This window comes from Micromesistius poutassou (assembly GCF_964030765.1).
Source record: "Micromesistius poutassou genome assembly, chromosome: 12".
Classification (NCBI taxonomy): domain Eukaryota; kingdom Metazoa; phylum Chordata; class Actinopteri; order Gadiformes; family Gadidae; genus Micromesistius; species Micromesistius poutassou.
Window position 1 is genome coordinate 10,754,312 of NC_140282.1, and position 20,000 is coordinate 10,774,311.

The 20,000-nt window shown below is 43.2% G+C and overlaps 3 protein-coding genes across 4 annotated transcripts in view; 2 read left to right on the forward strand and 1 right to left on the reverse strand.

Annotated features, from left to right (window-relative positions):
* Positions 1 to 4,645: 4,645 nt before the first annotated feature.
* asb7 (ankyrin repeat and SOCS box containing 7) lies at positions 4,646 to 11,784 on the reverse strand. Of its 2 annotated transcripts, none has more exons than XM_084476178.1 (4): positions 11,750 to 11,784; positions 10,453 to 10,706; positions 8,473 to 9,078; positions 4,646 to 6,374 (listed from the first exon to the last, which is right to left on the reverse strand). In XM_084476178.1, the coding sequence occupies exons 1-4, from the start codon at positions 11,779 to 11,781 to the stop codon at positions 6,235 to 6,237; spliced, it is 1,032 nt and encodes a 343-aa protein (XP_084332304.1). In that variant the 5' UTR covers positions 11,782 to 11,784; the 3' UTR covers positions 4,646 to 6,234. The 2 variants fall into 2 exon arrangements, with proteins under 2 accessions (XP_084332304.1, XP_084332305.1); XM_084476179.1 differs by lacking the exon at positions 11,750 to 11,784 and adding an exon at positions 10,845 to 10,969.
* Positions 11,785 to 12,237: 453 nt separating this feature from the next.
* On the forward strand, positions 12,238 to 16,368 carry lins1 (lines homolog 1). Its single transcript, XM_084475742.1, has 6 exons — positions 12,238 to 12,601; positions 12,687 to 12,776; positions 12,955 to 13,096; positions 13,202 to 13,816; positions 14,608 to 14,788; positions 15,370 to 16,368. Exons 1-6 carry the CDS (start codon positions 12,263 to 12,265, stop codon positions 16,187 to 16,189), a joined length of 2,187 nt encoding a protein of 728 aa, XP_084331868.1. The 5' UTR covers positions 12,238 to 12,262; the 3' UTR covers positions 16,190 to 16,368.
* A 620-nt stretch (positions 16,369 to 16,988) lies between these two features.
* Positions 16,989 to 20,000, forward strand: part of cers3a (ceramide synthase 3a) — an 11,585-nt gene continuing 8,573 nt past the window's right edge. Inside the window, exons 1-2 of the mRNA XM_084476043.1 lie at positions 16,989 to 17,222; positions 19,852 to 20,000. The exon at positions 19,852 to 20,000 is cut by the window's right edge and continues 62 nt beyond it. Coding sequence (XP_084332169.1) covers positions 19,890 to 20,000 — 111 coding nt within the window. The 5' untranslated portion in view covers positions 16,989 to 17,222; positions 19,852 to 19,889. The remainder of the gene's footprint in view (positions 17,223 to 19,851) is intronic.

Consider the following 20,000-nt stretch of genomic DNA (forward strand, 5'->3'; position numbering starts at 1 on the left):
GGGCTGCTGCCCTGTTTGCTTCCTATTTTGAGGGGATGCCGTAGATGAGAGCCATTAGTTGGTGGGAGAGAGGAGTTAGGCCACCCCTATGTTGCCACTGTATAGAGTGTCCTCTGTGGATGTAGAAAGGTCTGTTGGCCAATGGTTGTTTTGGTCCCTTTTAGAAAGGTTCTATAGTTTTCTTTCATTGGAGACCGCCCACACAACATGGACTGGGTTCTGAAGTACTGTTTACACGACCGTTTAAAAATAGAATTGAAAGCATGAACTAACGGATAAATGAATAGAAATGGTTCACATAGCTGTAGCAGTAGAGTGTGTTGTACTACTGATTAAGCGAGGTTCCTGGCTGTTGCTCTCAACTATTTTCGGTCCTATTGTACCTTTACTACAGAAACTATATTGTAACTATTTTGTTTCTTTCACACTACTTCACTTTCTAATTTGGGGTTCACCCAGGGATAAATTCTTGGTATTTTCCTTTTCAATACACTTCTCAATACAATGTTTACATTTGATCATGCCAAACATAGCACCACAATGCAATACAGTAGGTTTATGATACACAGCTCTGTGTATCCCTGTGTGTATCACACACAGCCTTGTCCCTTGGACTCATGACAGGACCAATCACAAATCACAACTCACAAATACAATATTGTGGTTGTTTTATTTGACAGTAAGGTCCTATAACCACAGGCTGCCCATGGCACTAACACATACAAACAAAGCAAAGTGATTATAAAATGGTGATTCAGATTCTTTTGTGAATTAATCATCATGATTTCATAATGTATCCATTTTATCCTTCTAAAACAAATGAAGCTAAAATAAGGTTTCAAAACTAAGCTAAATAACCAAATTAAAACATGCATTTTGGAATTTGAGAATGCCACCATGCTCCATGACAATCGCTGCACACCAACCGTTTATTTGACATTCCTAGACAGTCTAGCTCCGGTAAAGCTGCCTTCAATAAACTCATTAAAATCCACCAATCAAGCCATGACTCCATCGCCGATTGTTCACCGCACCTCAATGAAATGTGCTAGCGTTGAACAAACTCTGAGAACACCCTCTACATCAGCAGTCTGTTCTGCAGTTTCTGCAATCGTAAGCATTGCAAATTATCATTTTTATTGGACATTTATGTATTATGCTCAGTATTCTGTGACTGGAACATGACTGTCATTTCACAAGTCAACAGGGCTGGTACATGGTGACTGCCTCCATTTTGGAATCACAGGAGCATTGGCTAGTAATGGTTAGTAATGGTTTGTTGGTAATTCTTTTGTAATTCATTGTGAAATGAGTTGCCATTATGGGGAAGTTTCAAACATTGTCATGTTTGAAAGTGCCTCTTATTTTCTCGTGCAAAACATGGCAAAAGTTAGCCTTCATTGATTTAGGATTTTGCAGTACTACAACTCTCTTGAGTCCTCTCAAAATGGCAGAGGAGCAATATCACAAAGTCTGATGGAAGAGCCCTTTGCTGGTGAGACTGCTGTTGTACTGGGGGTGAGGGCCCCATCCGACCGAGTCATCTCCATCCCCGGTGGCATATGGCAGGCAGACTGTGTGTTTAAACATGGGGGTGAAGGAAGCCAACGTCAGATCTTCCACTGCAGCTGCAAGACTCTTTAGTCTCTGTAATCAACAAAATACAATCAAGTCACAGATTGACATGTTTATGAGAAAATACATGATATATCAAGTATGTTTGCGGGAACTAAAATAACATGATGGAACGATCCAAATACTCTAAAGAGAGAGCGTTGTACATTATTGACTGGCAAAAAATGAAACAACACAACACTCTTCATCAGATGTTATACATTGTGCCTGCTCATATTTTAATGGATGTAAAATCATTAAAAAAATTAATTACGCCATGCATACGTCAAATAAAATGGAATGTTTGTGTTTTTCACAGCGAAGCCAATAAGTCCTTTCATATCTTATTATCCATACACCCATGTACAAAACCTTTCATATCAGGGCTTATCTCAGGTCGGCATACAGTAGTCACCTCCCACAGGGTCACAGAGGAGCCCATACAGAGAGGAACTAGTGGTGTATCTTCTCAAATCCCAAAGAGCACAGTAAGCATCAAGAGTTCCCACACTCCACTGCCACCAAATCCAATGTGCTACTTCGGGTTTAGTTGAATTCAGGAATCCAACTAAGCCCTGTGAAATTCTTGATTTGTGGCTGATTGTAATCACCGATTAATTCCGTGGACCCATGCAGTGCCAGTGAATGTACGTGTCTGGTGTCTCTGCCATGGTTCTGACTTCTGTTATCACAGTGGCACAGTTGTTACCTTATCAGGTATACATGGACAGACCGGGACAGATACTACACTGGAACAGAGACAGTGCGGTGCCATGCAGGGCTCAGAATAAGGGAATGTGGGCATCGGCATGGCTGTGTTAGGCTATTCCAATAATGGGCCTTTTAGTTCTGCCTCAGTGGATCTTGCATCTGGCAACAAGGCAGGGGAGGGGAGGCGGGGGGGGGGGTTCACCACAAAATTAAGTCCTGATAAAATGGTGCAGCCAACAGCTGGTGCTGGCAACAAGGGAGTGGAGGGCCTGTCAGAAAGAGGGCCCTTTGTTTCCAGTCTCACACCGCTGACCCTTGATGCTGGCTCATCTGCCGGATCGGGCGATAACATAAAGACTCCCTTGAGAAGGTCCCGTGGAACTCGGCCAATCGCCGCTCCTGGAATGCCATCCCGTTTCATTTTATTTTTTCCCCCTCATTCATCTCACAACAATTTTGAACGCCCGTGAAATTGGAAGGAAAAATTGCATTCATAATATAGGTCCAGATGGATGAAAAGGATGCCGCTTTTTTTTTTTTTTTTAAGCATTTAAATTGCTGCTCCTGCAATGCCATCCCGTTTCTTGGAAAACCTTTGTCTTTTTTTATCTTCTCACAAACATTCTGGACGCCGGGTGGGACTGGAACATTCGAATGCATTCATAAACAAGGTCTATATAGATGCAAAAAAAAATGTGGCTTAGTGGTTTTAAGGGCATTTCTTAAAACCAACCAAACAAGAGTATTTGTCTTAAATGTTTTGTAAGAAGACAGGATACATTGTTGTGTCCTGTTTGTATTGACATTGTCTTATCCCGCTGGAACCTTGGCAGACAGGTGTCACGTTCAGGATCCAATAAGCCAAGTGACTTGCGTTCCCATTCTCTCGGTTTGGCTGCCGTCCACATCCTGTAAGAGGCCCTCTCGTAGATTCCATATTGTGTTTCTCCTAAATCTCAAAATCGTGTTAGTTTGATTGCCAAAATGAACGCCCACAGCCACAGAAAAGCAATCTCCAGCGACATTAATTCAAGAGTTCGGAAAGGATTAGGAGGGGAAAAAGGCAACGCACATGATGATATGATAATTACAGCAAAAAGCTGGATTTAAATGTGAAAACATGTCAGGTAATCAGCATTGGCTTGTGTTTCCTTTCATGTGCATTACAGATCTTCAGGGCTAAAACTATTATGCCAAAAAGAGAAAATCTCTTCCCTGGGCTTCAAAGAATGGATAACCATGCAACACAAACAAGTTACTGGGAAGAAGGCCAAAATGATATCCAGTGTTGGCCCTATGTAGACGATCCCTCATGCACATTGGAGTACTCGTACCCACCTCGTCAGGTACAGGGCTGAGAGGCAGAGCTAGGTTTTTCTTTACACGACACCGTTTCCCCCTCAGAAGTACACAGACGTCTTACAGCACCGGTATTGTTCCCGCTGTCTGAAGACTCGCCCGGCAACAGAGGGAAGCCATTGTCTTATCATGTAATCCTACCAGTGACCCGTTCAATGATAGCACCCCATGTTGGGTAAAGTAAGACATAAATATATCACTCCCCGCTATTAGGTCACTTCAGCTTAGTCCAGCTTGTCTGACTGTTCCCTAAAGAGGACAAATGGATTGGAAAGCAGAAACCCAGTCTTGGGTGCATTCTCTGGAAACATAGCTAGAGGAAATAAAATAAGAGGCAAACGGGGGGAGATGTTGTAAAGTGACACAGCTCATGAGACAATGCCAATTCCTGCTTTTTTTTTCATTACGACAACCAACTATGGGAGACTTAAAGTGTGTTTCGCACCCCAACCCTTCGACTGCAAGTGTGAGCATGCAAATCTTACCAAACACATTTCCACATATCTCGTCAACACTTATGCCAACTGGAGTGGCTGGATTGATATAAAGATAGATAAAAATATAGATTAAAACAATTATATATATATATATATATATATTAGTTTATCTATACTACATAGTTAAACAAAAATAATTGAAAGATAATATCCAAATGAAAGAAACAAGAATATGAATTCCTAAAATACTATATGCCTAAAAAGAAAAATGATCGTACAAGATGCAGTTTTTCCCCAAAACTTTACCTGCACCATGTATTAAGTTAGATTTTCTCCGCATATTCAATCACCAACATAATAAAAAAAAAAGTGAACAAAAGTGATGGCTTTAAAGAGAAAGTTGGATAATGCAGTTTGAGGGACTCTTTTGTGATCCCCTAATTTTCTCATTTGACTCATTCACAGAAACCAATGAAAACAATCAAATCAGAAGTCCTTTTAGATTTATTGACACATCTTGAGTTTTAGTTTAAAACCTGCATATTATATACATTCAGTAGTTGGGGTGGAAGACTCACAGCCGCTGAAGAGCTACGTAAGACAAGTAAGAACGGTTCCCTGACTGGGAAGACTCTTGAGCAACCAGGCATGAAGAAGGCAGACGATGTAGGTCACACCAAACTCACTCATGACTGTCATTCACAGCTCTCGGTAAGAAATAGTCTGGAATACAAAATGTGGCATAAAAACTCTTTGTGACATATCCAAAAGCATGTAAAGGGTGGTGAAACTATGGTCATGAAAAAATATCACCCAGCAATCCAATGTGTTTTATAAGAGCTTCATCATTGTTTTGTTCTCACCGATAAATATGGCCGTATTAAATAACGTCACTCACCGATACGGAGTCATAGTGATGGGAGCTGAACCTGATATCCAACACTTTCCAACTTTAAGGATGTGTTAACAAATTCACAGTATGATCTTCAGAGACATTTTTTGTTCAGAAAATAAATCCACCCCCCCCACCCACTCTACCATCACACTTAAGATCTTTCAGACCTAAACATAGTGAAGTCATTCTCACAAAAGGGAACCAATTATTCGACTTGAACATAACAAAATATTTATATGAATCACACCAAACATAGTACAATACTTTCCAACATATTCAAAAGACACAGGAATACGTACAGAAGATTTTTGCTTAAATAAATCTACAAAAATATCTGCTGTACATTGTAACATATTTACATTTCGCTTCTGGTGATTGTGTAAACATTAATACATTTTTTCCAGAAAACCTTAAGCACAGTGAATACACGTGAAACAAAATAACTTAAGATGAAACACGATGAAATAACTCATCACACTCTTATGCAACGGTTGTTCAAATGGCAGTATTTGAAGGCAATTGCACGCCAATCTCTCCTTAAATCCTTACTTCTTGGCTCCTGACTTTTGACCACATATTCCTGCACGACACTTGGAAAGCTTTCGCCTGATGCTCTGGCATGACGATCCTACTTATGCGTGTTAGATGTTAAGCCAAGCAACAAGTCCTGTAACTTGGCTACGCGACACCATAAGCTATTAATGCTTTATGTTGTGTTCAAGGAAAAATGAACACGTTTTTAATAGAATTACCTTTCGCTCACTTTTCAATTCCCTTAGCAAACATATTGGTGAGCGATCCTATTTAACAATCACTCATCAAATCAAATCGTACTGGCATATATGCACATGGCAATCTGTCCCATTAGCAAAAAACATCGAGAGGCAACAATCATCTGCATCATTGTTAGGAAATTTGAGTGTTTAATAAACTGCTGCGTTATTTCATCCATCAGCTGAAATAACCAAGGTACCGAGATAAGAAGGATCTCTGCTGTTTCGGCACATCTTCCAAATTAATTCATATAAATAAAACAAGTCACTGTAGAGAACTGAAGGGCCGACTGTGCACTCTCCGTGTTACGATGTTAACATAAAAGTCGAGGGATGTAGGAACAGGCCTCCCCACGCCTTGCAGAGAGGAACCCGGTGATTGCATAGTCTTGATGAGAGCAGAGAGAGTCCACAGGCGGACTCCCCTTGGCTGTGGGCGGCGCGGTCACACATTGTCAAACTTGTGTTTCAGGTAGTCTTTCATGACCTTGGCGATGGGTAGCTCGTCCAGGAACTTCAGGCTCTGAAGCCCGATACAATGACGTATTTTCACACGACACAAATCTTGCAAAGTCCGAGGTTGTCCTGAAACGTAAGCAGAGGAGAAGAAACGGTTATAACATGTCGACGTGGGTAACGGTGACTCAGAGTGGTTGTTCATTAATCACAATGCAAATTAAACCGAAATGCCATTGTTTCCAGGAAGTGATTCGTGCAGGTGTTTCATCGTCAAAACGCCCACAATGGGACGCGGCTCGGCCATGGACCACGACAAAAGGTTCTGCCTGGGGCACAGCTGTGAGACAGGCTACAGTCACTGAGGTCTACTGTTGCATCAAACTGCTTTAAGCCAGCCAGCTAGGGGTGGGAACAGGGGGAGAATCGCTCTCTTAATAAAACATCAACATGATCCAAGACTCTGACAATCTCAGGAATGTATAGTACGGTCAAGGTCAATTCAATAAGCAACCAATGAACAAAGGAAGATGGAAAGGCGATTTACCCTGATGGAGAATGGCAGCACTGATTGGAAAATTTAAAATAATTCTGTTAAAAGTATTGACTGCTAGCCATCCTTCTAACTGACGAGCCCGCAAAATACATAAACAAACCAAATCGGCTGATAGAGAACCTTGAACTACAGCAGTATTTCCCCGGTTTCTTTAAACAGACACTTTCTGCTTCGATGAGATTATTTACAGATTCCGTTTTATTACTAAATATTTATTAGTCATTAATTCAGCTGGACATATAGTTAGTTATTGTTATCTTTGTAGTCATTATTATTAAATTTGTTTGGCTTTAGCAGTCCTAGCATTCCTAGCATTCGGGGATCTTCGTATGTGTTCCTTCTCAAGGTTTCACATGTTATTCCTTCCTCCTTTGAAGGATAGGGAAGTGGTTTCTGTTTAGCCCTTTGGGAATATACAAATATACTCGGACTATGACTACCGGGCGGACTATCTACAGCACGACTATTGTTCAACTTTAAACATTTGACTATGCCTGTTAAAAACAACGACTTTGATGTATATATATGGGCAACATGGCTGTGCTTTATGAAAATAGGCCACTTTGTCAAGGGAGTCCCAGATGCAGCTGTGCCATTCAGGCCTCTGTCTCTGACGTGAGAAAAAGCTAAGGGCTGCGACAGCGATACGTCTGTGCTAGCCTTCAAAAGAGTGGGGCTGCCACTCATCCCTGCGTGGGACAGGTTTCCATGGCCGAGGGAGGATGAGTTAATCCACCGAGGTGCTGCTGTAATCAATAAGCCGGTGGTCATGTGATCTGCCCCGGCGGTTCAGAGTCCCTGTGAAGGGCATTGTCTCAAACGCTCCGCAGCCCTTTGATATCTTTGATATCAAAGTTTGGGGGGCAGTGGAGGAATGCGGGCATTGTTCGAGTCTAAATCATTCGTGCTGCAGGTAATGTGGTCTCCATTCCCCCCCCCCCCCCCCCCTTCAACCAGGGATTGTTCTGTGAATGAACACTGGTCATTATAACCTCCCGTTGGCAGCGTGCCCGCTTTCTGTCTGTACATGTCTGAGATTTCTCCTCCTCTCAACTTACAAGAAAATAGTCCATCACTCTCTCTGTGACTTGGACCTACACATGGACCACTTGCCTATGAAGCAGACCCCATTTTTGTCCTGATCGCTTTTATAGCCCAAAGATAAGGCAGGCATAATTCTTCTTTCATAATTAATGTTTTTTTTTTATCCCCAATGAAATGATATGAAAATATTAGTTTCTAGTGATGCATCATCTGTATAACCTATGTGCAAATAAACCATCACCACCCATATCTTTTAGCTTGAAGCCATGAAGCTCTAAGCTTAACTCACTCAATAAAAAAAACAGCAATGTTATTTATTGGTAAGAGCACCCAATAAAACCCTTACAAACATTAACGGAATATGTATTTTCCTGGTTTACGTCCAAATAGCGCAGTTAGAATCAATGTAAAAACTAGATTGACGTAAACCATGGGAATATAAAAAAAAGAAAAAACATGAATTATGAAAGAAGAATCATGCCTGCCTCATCTCCAAACTATAAAAGCGATCAGGACCAAATGGGGTCTAGCTAACCTTCCAAAGTTTATATATATATCCGTCTATACTGCGCCACCACACTTGAACACACTCATCGCAAATCACAACCAAGGGAAGGGTCCACCTACTTGTGACCTCCTGTAAGAAGTCCAGACAGGGCCGGCTGATCCCCGACATGCTGACCGACACGGCCACCGGCGTCTGCCCCTCGTAGTTGCGAGTGTTTGTGTCGGCGCCGTACGCGTGCAGCATCTGCGCGCACTGCACGTCGTCCCGCAGCGCCGACAGGTGCAGCGGCGTCTGGCCGTCCTCCAAGCGGCCCAGGTTGGTGTCGGCGCCGCGCTGCAGGAACATGCGGCAGTACGAGTGGTTGCCCTTGATGACGGCGTAGCGCAGCAGGAAGCCGTTCTGAATGTCGATGTTGGCGCTGTGGTCCAGCAGGATGCGCACGCAGCTGGAGCGCTCGCGGATGATGGCCAGCTGCAGCGGCGTGGTGCCCTTGTCGCTCAGCGGGTCCACCTCCGCCCGGAACTCCAGCAGGAGGCGCACGAACGAGTCGCGGCCGTAGTGGGCCGCCACGTGCAGCGGCGTCCAGCCGTCGTTGCTCTTGGCGTTGATGATGTCGCTGCGGAACTCAGACTCCAGCATGAGGCGGGCGATGCGCGCCCGGCCGTGCATGGCGGCGTAGTGCAGCGCCGTGAAGCCGCCGATGAAGTCCTTCACCGTGGGGTCCGCTGTTGCGGGACAAAGGTGGGGGCAGGTTGGTTTAGAGAGGCGTCGGACGTGTTGGTTGCAGAAGCAGGGTCGTCAACTTTTAGTGTTGATTAATGCAACGTATCAATCCACGAGTTGTTAATTAAACGTATATATCATACAGGTTGGTTCAGTCTCATATGTGTGGACGGCACCATATGGAAACACCAGAGACATAAAACAATGTAAAATCGAGTGCCTTGCATTCATTTCCAATGTGCATTCATTTCTAATGTGTGTGCGATATCTCAGAAAAACATTATTTTGCCAAGAACAGAAATATGAGATACTAATATCCCGACTATATAAGCTGAAGTGCAATTTAATTAAGTGCATTATGACAGGACATTATCAGTGTATTTTTGTGCTGCAAGTATTGGCAGTCGAGCCATCAGCAGATAGCAGAAGAAGTCAAAGAGTTGTTGTTGTTGTTGTTAAATGCGCATGTTAGGAAAACTATAGGACAAAAAATAAGCATCCATCTGCTTTTAGGAAGACGTACAATTCTTGTGGGAAGAAGAGAAACATTGTCGTCAGAAACTGCTTGGAGCCATGACAAACAGTAGGACTATTTAGGACTATAACTACCATTATTCTAATTGAATGGCTGGTTGTTTAATACCCAAACATAGAGTAAAATGAACAGACCAAACCAAATACATGTATTTTTTCAACAACTACAAACCAAATATGTTGTGTATAAAACAGAAAATGATTTGCATTGTATTCAAGTTGTAATTGTCTAAATACTGTCTTTTAGTGGAAACAAGTGTAAAAGGTTCCCTCTGGAGAAATAATGCCCTCTAGTGTATGAAACTATGTCATTGATATGTGGGATCTTCCAGCCACTCAAATCAAAACATTTCTATCACCCATTCAAATCTAGTGTTAAACAGCAACATTACAATATATAATTCTTAAATTGTTAAACAATACTCAAAACAGGAAAACTATTTAATTTTAAAAGCTCTGCCTGAATCAGGTAAGCTAAGCCGCTAAGAATGCAATATCGATCCACCCATTTGCATAGAGACGAAAAGGTCCTTATCAGTGCAAATAGTGAACAGTACATGGACTACAGAATACTTGCTGTACATTATGACCAGAGTACAGGAAAATGAGACACATTAAACAGCAAGGAAGTTTTCAAAATAACCATTTGTTTTCAAGGCACAAAACAGCAAATTATAATTTCACAGTCCACTTTGAACAGTTTGGAAGAACTTTCGGAAAGTTTAACTGCTTCCTAAAGCCAAGGTTAAATCCAGTCTTCAATATCCAAACCCCGACAATGTATTACAAGCTACACCTGAGGACAAAATACTGTCATCCACCAAAGAACAAAACCCTCTCACCTCCATGCTCAAGGAAGACCCGTACACATCGCTCCTTTCCCTTGGCGGCAGAGAAATGGAGCAGCGTCCAGCCGTTGGCGTCCCGTACTTTGGGGGAGTAGCCCTGCTCCAGCATCCTGCGGACGGTGCACACATCCCCCGCTGCCACCGCAGCCTGGATCTGCAGCTCCTCATGCAGCTCCGGGTTCCTTATGCATTGATGGTTTAGCATCCTGTCACATTTCGTAAAGGGGATGTTCTGCTGCACGGGACATCTGGTTTGGAGAGGAGGAGAGGACATGACACGCTTGATTAGAGGGATGGTAAACATTGTTGTTATGGCTTGAACATAGCTTAATGAAATCCATTAAATTGCAGGTTTTTAGCATTGAGAATATGTGTGTCTTTTGTACCATAGCGAGCAGACACAAGCAGGGATAAAACAGTAGTCTGTCAGTGGTCCAAAGTAGTTGCTTGCTTGTCTGGTTTATTACTGGGGTAAAGACAAACATGATAACTGAAGTGAAACAAGTTTGTGTTTACCAATATATTCCTAGCTCACACATTATGACTCACAGTGATGACACAATTGGTCTACATGCAACGTATCACAGACAAATAAAGTTGAATAAAGTTGATCAGTGAATCATCCAATATTCACCTAATAAGCAGTCAACAATTAATTGTATTCATCTTGTGACAACTTCACATAGACGGTGAATACTATCATAAAGCGTACACTTATCTGGCCAACATTACAAGGATGGGGCACATTTAGTTGCAGCAAGAGTTGACACAGGCGCATTAAAAGCCTTTACAAGAGTAATCCAGAACACCGTTGACTTTTCAATTACGACTAGGGCACTCTAACCTTACAATGCAGTCTGGGAAAACGACACATTAGAGCAGGCAGCTGGAGATAAACCACAAACAATAGAGTAACGTTAACCTTCCAGCTAGGAGCGCCTGCTAACATCAGGTAATACAACAGAAATAAAAAGGCAGTTTTGGCTCCTCACAGCTTCAACCCCAACATAGACAGTGGGTACGGGCATCCCAGAGTTAGATGATACAACACGTCATATGGAGAGTGAGGTATGAACCAGGGTAGCAACGCTAGCTACAGCAGCCCTACGCTGTTAGCTACCAGGCTAACTTTAGCAGGAACTAGCTAGCTGCAACTATGCATTAAAAGAGTTGCGTGTGCATGAGTTTCCACACACGACCACGATGGGATGTGTTAATCTGATGTTAAGCAGTGGATTATATTTCATGGATAATGTCAGCGCTTTACAAGTAATGTAAAACAAAGACTTACTTGACAGACGGCAACAAAAAAAAGCCAACCATGGGGCTCTGTGTGTTTGAGCCAATCAGCGTCCAAAAGAGCGTAGAGCTGTGTTTCAGCCAATCAGCGTCCAGAGAGGACGTGCGTTGACACACAAACATCCGGCTGCAGAATGAAACAACCTGGCACCGTCAAACATACATATATGTACATAGACGCGACATGGACTGCATCGACCGATTTTACAGAATAAAAAGCACTAAAATGTTATAATTTCTCCACCAATTTTAATTTGTGTTTTTTTATATTCATATCAAAATTCCGGTTACATTCCGGTTTTATATATATATATATATATAATATTACCGGAAACATATTATCTACGAAGATTAAACAAAACATATATATATGTCATATTTTTTTGAACTTCCGTGTTTATCACGTGGTTGGTCGTCACACGGAAGAGACGCGCGGAGTTTGTTTTCATTCATCGCCCACGTTGTTAACGCGAGTGGAGCGGTTCTACTCTTTCAATGTACCATCATGGACGGTATAAAGGATTGTGTTGACTCTATTACTGATGCATACACATGTCTTCTCAACGGATCACCTCCGAACCAAATTGCCAGTGATTTAGTAACCAATATATGTGCAGTACTATGTAGAAATGTTACTTTGCAAAACGATTCGTGCTTGTTGTGTGCATGGAGTAACGCTGCGAAATGTTCCCATGTGAATGTGACCGAGCTGACTTGTATCACTCTGACGCTGGTTGACAAGATGCACGACGATCTCATGTCTCAGACCATGCAGCCAGAAACTACTCGGTACCTCTCGCAAATCCACAAAGTGTTTCAAGAGGCACATGTCATGTCGAGACTTGTGAGTATTCAAAACTTACTGAGTCTTAACTAATGATTAATGAACAGCTGGATGTATTGAAATTAATATGCCTACCCTGTGACAGGTTAATCGATTCCACACCGACGACCAGATGATATCTCATTTGGCTGCCAAATGTGTATCAACATACGTTTCCTACCAGCTCCATACTACTGTAAGGGTTGAGGTAGTTTGTGCATGATATGACAGGGGATTTCATTGATATTTATATCATCATATCATACTGTATTATATTGTATTGGTTGTTGCTATTGGTTAAATTTGTTTATTTTCTCCCTTGATCCAGTTGATCGTGTTGTAGTTTGCCAGTACTCTTCTTTTACATGTTTTAGGGGGAAATCAACCAAATCTGGCAACAGACATGTGTGCAGGCATTTCAGAACGGCCCCACTTGCAAAGAACTGGATCCGTGCATGTGGTCCTTCATCAGTGTCTTTAAAAGACTTCTTAAAGACTCACAACAAAGTAAAACTGGTAAGTGGGGAGTGAATGTATCCAGTTGCATAGTTTCTGCTATACACTTTTAATGATCTTATCAGTGGTTTGATGATTCATTTAGTTTCACTCTTTCACCACCAGAGATTCTCCAAAAGCTTCTCATGGCCTTCGATCCCCACCTGACTACTCTAGTCTCTCACTTCCTCCCTGAGGAGGAAGTCAACGACGGACCATCTGCGGTGCGTTTACCCAACAACACCCGCAGCTGGGGAGTGACCTTCTCCTCTCTCCTGGACCTGTTGGAGGTCCTCTGTGCCTCCAGGTTGATGCGCAGCACCGACGTCTGCCCACCAAGCCAGAGACTGGTGTACACAAGCACACGAGCCCTCATTAAAACGGCCGCCTCTTCCTCCTGCGACTACCACCTGAAGAGGAAGGTGCTGCTGCTCATGAAGAGGACTCTGCTCCAGAAGGCCGGAGAGGACCTGGCCCTCGGGGAGCTCTCTGCCCCGGCGTCCAGAGACGAGCACTTTGGGGCCGATATGGGGGCGCTGGCGGATACTGTGTTGCGAGCGGTGTCTGCCGATTGGTTGCGGTTTGTTCCCGTGGAGATGGTGGCGGCAGCCTCGTTTGGAGGACCCGCCCTCGATCCTGGCCAGGGAGAAAGTCAGAAATGGAAGCCAGACCACGTGATGCTCCGAGCTGTTGGTCTGGTGGTCCTGAAGTCACTGGAGCTGGCACTTCAGACAGGAGCAGGTACCATCATCACATTCATAGTTGTCTCATTAGTTAGTCATTAGAACTTCTCAACCCACAAAACACAACACGCCCCCTCCGCTCCACTCACTCAAACCTCCTCCGCATACCCAGAACCAAACTTAGGACCATGGGAGAAAGGGCCTTCTGTGCTGCTGCCCCACGCTTGTGGAATGCCCTCCCGGACACCTTGAGGGCACCACAATCCACTGCCTTTTTTAAAAAAAGATCTTAAGACATTTCTTTTTAGCAGAATTTTTGGTTCCCCCTCTTAGATGTTTTTTAAAACATTTTTAACAAAACTGATTATCTTAGTTATTTTGCTTACCCTAAAATTAGATGTTTTTATTCACTTTTTTTTTTTGTAACCTGTAGCCTTTTGAGATCTTCGGAGGAAAAGGGCACTATAAATAAAATATATTATTATTTATTATTATTATTAGTATGCTTAGGAGTTATGCTGCTAGCTAGGGTGGGGATTCACTATGGCTATTTTTTTTGCATTCAATAAACGTCAACAGATTAACTGATGATGAACACCCAGCCCATATTTTTCTGTTTATCCTGGAGGATTAAACAAAGAGGTAACAACAGTAAATGTCCTCTGATTCAACAAGATTGCCTAACCTTGCAGTCAAAATAAACTGAGAAATGTATTTAAACGTTGCATTCCCACTCTGTTACACCTCACAACACTGCTTCAACAACGCCTTGCAAGAAATGCACAGTAGAGGGCAGTATCGGACAGTCTACTACAATACACAAAGTAACTTTCTTATTTTCTTTGGCAGCTGCTGACTGCACCGTGGAAGCCTGTCTTGGGGGTTTGTTTGGGTTCCTGCGGGACCGGGGGGTCCAGCTGACCGAATCCTCCCACCTCTGCTGCTGGTACCTGCTGGTCTTTGCCGAACAGGACGATGACATGATGGAGGCGGCCAAAACATTACTCGCCCTGTACCTTCGTAACAACAGGTGTAGGAAAATAAACAGCAATTCTGTAGCATGAATGAAATCATGCATGTTTTTGTTTTTTTTATGCATGAGACCTAATCGTGGTTACCACCATCTTTTCCTCCTGAAAATGAGTTGGTGCGAAGATCATTGTCTTGAATAACTGGAATAACAAGAAATAACTGCATCATTATGCAGCGCCATGACAACCAGTATTTAAACAATGGGAAAATGGTCTGCAGATGACCATAGAAAGACAAACTGTTTTGTTAAGCAAGTAAGATCATTCTTTATTCAAGGATATTGGCCATAAACTTGGTGTTATCTTGCTCATATTTGGAATGAAAAGAGAAGCCATGACATCTTATTGATGTAGTGTTGTGTGTCCATTTTTTGCCAAGTGTTTTAGGCCAACCATAATTTTTGGAACTGTTACTGACTGTGATCAACATATTCGTTCTAAGAAGGGAGAACATTCAGATCTCAAAAATGAAGCAATCATTTGGGTGTCTTTTGAATGCAAGACCATTCAAATTAAAATGTAATGGAGAAAGCCCATTAAAGGAGATGCCCGTCTGTGTTTTGTTGTGTGTCCTCTACAGCCGGTGTGCTGTTTTAAATCCTGAGGCTGCGTCTGAGACGTCCTGCTGCTCTGGTTTCAACCCCCACTGCCACTTCCTGCTCTTCCTCCGGAGCGTCTCCTTTGATCCCAGCACCCTCCTGGACTTCCTCATCTCCTCGGAAACCTGCTTTCTGGAGTACCTGGTGCGCTACCTGAAGCATCTCATGGTGGACTTCCCGGGATTCTTGCTGGCGTGTCGGAAAATGGAGGAATCTGACCTGTGTGTTCGAGCACAACTTTCGTTTTCCGTACCGGTGCATGTCGGAATGCCAGGAACCACACACACAGGCCCAGATCGTGAGCGGACCAAGCTATGTGACAGGCTTACCGCTTACGTGCCAACTACACCATCCACTGGTTTGGGCTCTGGGCTTTGCCTGGTTGACTACAGTAGCTCGGACGAAGAAATGGAGATCTTACAAGCATCTCACAAGGATGCTGACAAGGGAAACGTGAGAGTGAAGCCTCCTGACTCAGAGAAACGTGCCACGTCTGCATCAGCAGACGACAATCTACCTGACCAAACAGCACCGGTGCAGACTGTAGTGTGTGACCATGGGCAAGAGAGGCCAACACCGTATTTGGGCCTAGCAGCATCACAGTTTGGACAAACAACAGGACTGACTCACACACCTGGTGGCAGAACATTGACCAGATCCCTGTTGTGTCTGTCAGACCTTAGAAGGGTTGTGGCTAAGCTAAATGCAAAGAATCTGTTTCCCTATAACCCCAAGTCTCTTCTTAAACTCTTGGCACAGGCTGAAGATGTGCATCTTTCTAACGTAGCCCCCAACACCTAGACTAATAAACCATGAAAAGTATATGTTTGGTGTGTGTGTTGTATAGTGGGCTTTGAATTTGTATCAATAGGAGAATATGGGTTGTTATTATGATTGGATTTAAATTGATAGGACTATTTTATTGTAATATATTATAGTATATGCATACCATCGACAACGCTGCGTGATAAGAAATAAGAATAGCCAAGCTCCATTATATAGGTGCTATTTAGTCATTTCATGTATAATGTCAGATGTCAAATCTTGTATATAAATGTGTTCTCACCATGACAAACAATATTTTCAAATGTTTATTAAAGTATGTGACGATAATCAATGCTGGCCCCACCCTGGCTCCCTGTTTGTTCATCAGTTGAGGATCACTAGCCGTAAGTTAATCATTGTGTACAGCAAGGAACGGTGGCTATGCGTTTAGTTTGGCAGGGTGTACCAGGGTGAACTATGCCTTGTTTGCTTCGTTTATCAGTACTCACACACCATCCTCACCCATGAACTTTTATTGTTTCAATGTTTTTGTCTATTATGTAAAAATGGTCCCTCACATCCTTACCACAGCCTTATCGCTAAGTGCGACCACAACACCACATCACATTCACTAATACATACATGCAGAGCTATATATATATATATATATTAGGTGACCTAGTGTGACAGACTAGTGCTCTTTGTACTTTATCAGGAGCACAATGCAAACAAGGCGGCGGATCCCTGCAGGCCAGCCAGGGAAACTGAGAATGTGTGTGTGTGTATGTGTGTGTGTTCCTGTTCTGCTCTCCACCCCCTCACTCCTGCGCTTTCTACCTGAAGGGAGGAGAAAAAAAAAGCTTTGTAATTGTGTCCTAGGGTGTAACCGTAAAGCACCTCAAACAAAGAGACGGTGCCTTCATAGCAGCCTGCTGCTCAGGGGAATAGAGGATTCAGGTATTTGCTTCAGATATCCAAGAGCACACACAGGATCAACAATATATATATATATAGAGAGAGAGAGAGAGAGAGAGAGAGCCGCCTGTGTGATACAGAAGTGACCCTATAGGTAAGTCTCCTCTTTTTTCTCTGACCTTGGAACGGGTTAGGTGAACAGACAATGCCTTCTTTTTAATTAATATCACAAATTATTATATATGTTATTACCTGTGTTATTACCTGTGGGTGCAAGTTGCGGAGATAGCAACAAGGGATACTCGAAGCAGGAGGTGGGTGTTGTGTAGAGGGGATATCGAGGGAAGTCTGCCTGCAGGTGAAGTGCTCTGGAAGTTTTGTCATGGTTGGATTAGGATGAACAGAGCTCCTGTTATTGCAACCTGTTAACAGGTGGATTAGAGATCGCTGCAGAATCCAACATATTATGGCCTTTCAATCTGAGTTGATTTTCTTTTTTCTTTTTATTGGGATTTTAATTTTTCATCAATTATTTCATGTTTTCCATTTTTTTTATAAAGCTGTCCAGTCTTTCCATACACAAAGGTTATAGCAAAGGGCATTGTTTTACCCTCTTATTATTGGCCCACTGTATGAAATAGTACAACTCCGTACAGCTAGTGTGCTGTGGTAGACTTGCAACTGTGGAAGAATTGGGCATTCTCTTGGATAGAGTGTTTTATTCTACATGGCTGAATTAATTCCCAGGGAAAAGAGAGGGCTTTTGTGCAACAAAAGAATAGTGGACCAAAGGACTGTCAATCAGTGCAAAGCAGGGCAGTAGCTCTGTCCACAAACGACTGATTGTGAGATTAAGTTACTGAAACACATCGCTGTGGGTAACTTTCACTGTTTCCTCACTTTTCACAGCAAGATATAAAACAATCACAAAGTACTGCTTCATTAAAGTGTTCTGTCACACTTCATCCCCTTCATCTAAGTCATTGGTAGCAGCAACTATTTCCTCTGCGTATTTCTTTATATTTGGTTTTGCTAATTATACATGCATGTAATTAATGTTTCTACTTGGCTAGTTGCGCTCTAAAGTCGTTTGATAAGGTGGTTCTGTGAGTGTGTGGGAACCTACCACTGAATTTGCTGACACTAGGCTATGGCATCATGGGGGCCCCTGACTGACTGACCAAGTCCATGAAGGGCACTGTATCACAAGGCCCACACATGTAGTTATAAAACTGCTTTATATTAAATAATACAAGCTGGTTGTGCGTTAATGTTTTGTCTTAAGTGATTGAACATATTTATCCCGGGAAGACTCGCTGAGCCTCAGATGCTCCCTGCCAAGTAACGGAACTGTTGTTGCTGAGGTACCAGTACGGGATTCCCTATGGGAAGGCTCCACTGGAGTTCCACTCACAGAAAATGGGGACAGCTGCCCCGGCATTGTTTCATTACTGTCACCCAGGGATACCAACGGACCAATGGTGCAAAATTCCACCTGTTTTCAAGCTGATGGCCTGTGCGGCAACTCTCTCTCCATTGGCAGCCATCGTGGTTGACTTCCTCCATGCTTCTTGGCCCCTCGATTGAATACTAATAGCCCTGTCTGCATGCTCTTCTCTGTAGATGTTTTGTAGACAAGCTGGCTAAATAAGCAAAAGCTGCAGATAGGGGTGGACAGGGCTGTCTCTGAAGCGACAGTTGGCCCTCTGGTTATTGACAGTCGCTGCGCATGTGTTTGACCTCAAAACAGACGACATATAGCAAACACTCTCTTTCTACCTCTCTATCTGTACCCAGAGTTGCACACTTGCTTTCTCTTGTTTGCTTGCCTTTCGCTTTCTCTGTGCTTTCCATGTTGCCCTTTATTTTTGTCTCTGGCTCTCTCAATTCTCTCTCTCTCACGCTCTCTTTGCATGATTGCTCTTTCTCTATATAACTCTTGTCTTCCCATGTGGCCTATGGCACTAGGCGTGGAGGTGTTTGGAAATAGGGAGGGCCGTTGAATCAGTATTTGTTTTGGAAATACAGCACCTTGTGAGGACTTTAATGGGAGACTAATGGTCACAGCCCATGTAAAGTAACTCCTTTTTTAAACGTAACAGGAAATTAACAGCAAACAAAGCTCACTATAAAATTCTCACTGGGGTTGGAAAAGGTTTGAAGGGCCCTAAGGACTTGTTCATCAAAACCTCATCAAAATTGTAACAAATTGGCTTTTGTGCAACTAAAAAATAATATCATTCATTAAAATGTGTGTTTGGTATACAACTCTTACTCAACTTTACTCAGTGTGAACATCACTTATATGTGTGTGTGTGTGTGTGTGTGTGTGTGTGTGTGTGTGAGTGAGTGTGTGTGTGTGTGTGTGTGTGTGTGTGTGTGTGTGTGTGTGTGTGTGTGTGTGTGTGTGTGTGTGTGTGTGTGTGAGTGAGTGTGTGTGTGTGTGTGTGTGTGTGTGTGTGTGTGTGTGTGTGTGTGTGTGTGTGTGTGTGTGTGTGTGTGTGTTTGTATTTGTGTCTCAAACAAAGAGACAGTGCCTTCATAGCAGCCTGCTGCTCAGGGGAATAGAGGATTCAGGTATTTGCTCCAGAGATCCCAGGACACACAGCATGGGAAGGGATAGTCCCCATGCTACCAGTGGTGCCTATAGATTCTTCCAGAAAACACCTATTGTTTGAAGAACAAATCATGCTATTATTAAACGCAGGCTACATGGTTGGGAGTGACCCTCAGTGGAGCTTATCCCCTTCTCCACCCATCATCTCCATCTCCCTCTCTCCCAGGTGTGTATGGGATCGCTGCCCCCCAGGGCGGAGCAGGGATGTTGGACACGCTGTACGACTGCTTCTGGTGGGACCGGATCTGGCTGCCCGTCAACCTGACGTGGGCGGACCTGGAGGACAGGGACGGACGCGTGTATGCCAAGGCCTCA

Coding starts and splice junctions, on each gene's coding strand:
- lins1 (XM_084475742.1), top strand. CDS start 12,263: ATGGACGGTATAAAGGATTGTGTTGACTCTATTACTGATGCATACACA. Junction 13,097..13,201: donor CTCACAACAAAGTAAAACTG/GTAAGTGGGGAG, acceptor TTTCACCACCAG/AGATTCTCCAAAAGCTTCTC. Junction 13,817..14,607: donor GGCACTTCAGACAGGAGCAG/GTACCATCATCA, acceptor TTTCTTTGGCAG/CTGCTGACTGCACCGTGGAA.
- asb7 (XM_084476178.1), bottom strand. CDS start 11,781: ATGGTTGGCTTTTTTTTGTTGCCGTCTGTCAA. Junction 9,079..10,452: donor GGTCTTCCTTGAGCATGGAG/GTGAGAGGGTTT, acceptor GTCCCGCAACAG/CGGACCCCACGGTGAAGGAC. Junction 6,375..8,472: donor CTTCTTACAGGAGGTCACAA/GTAGGTGGACCC, acceptor CTTACGTTTCAG/GACAACCTCGGACTTTGCAA.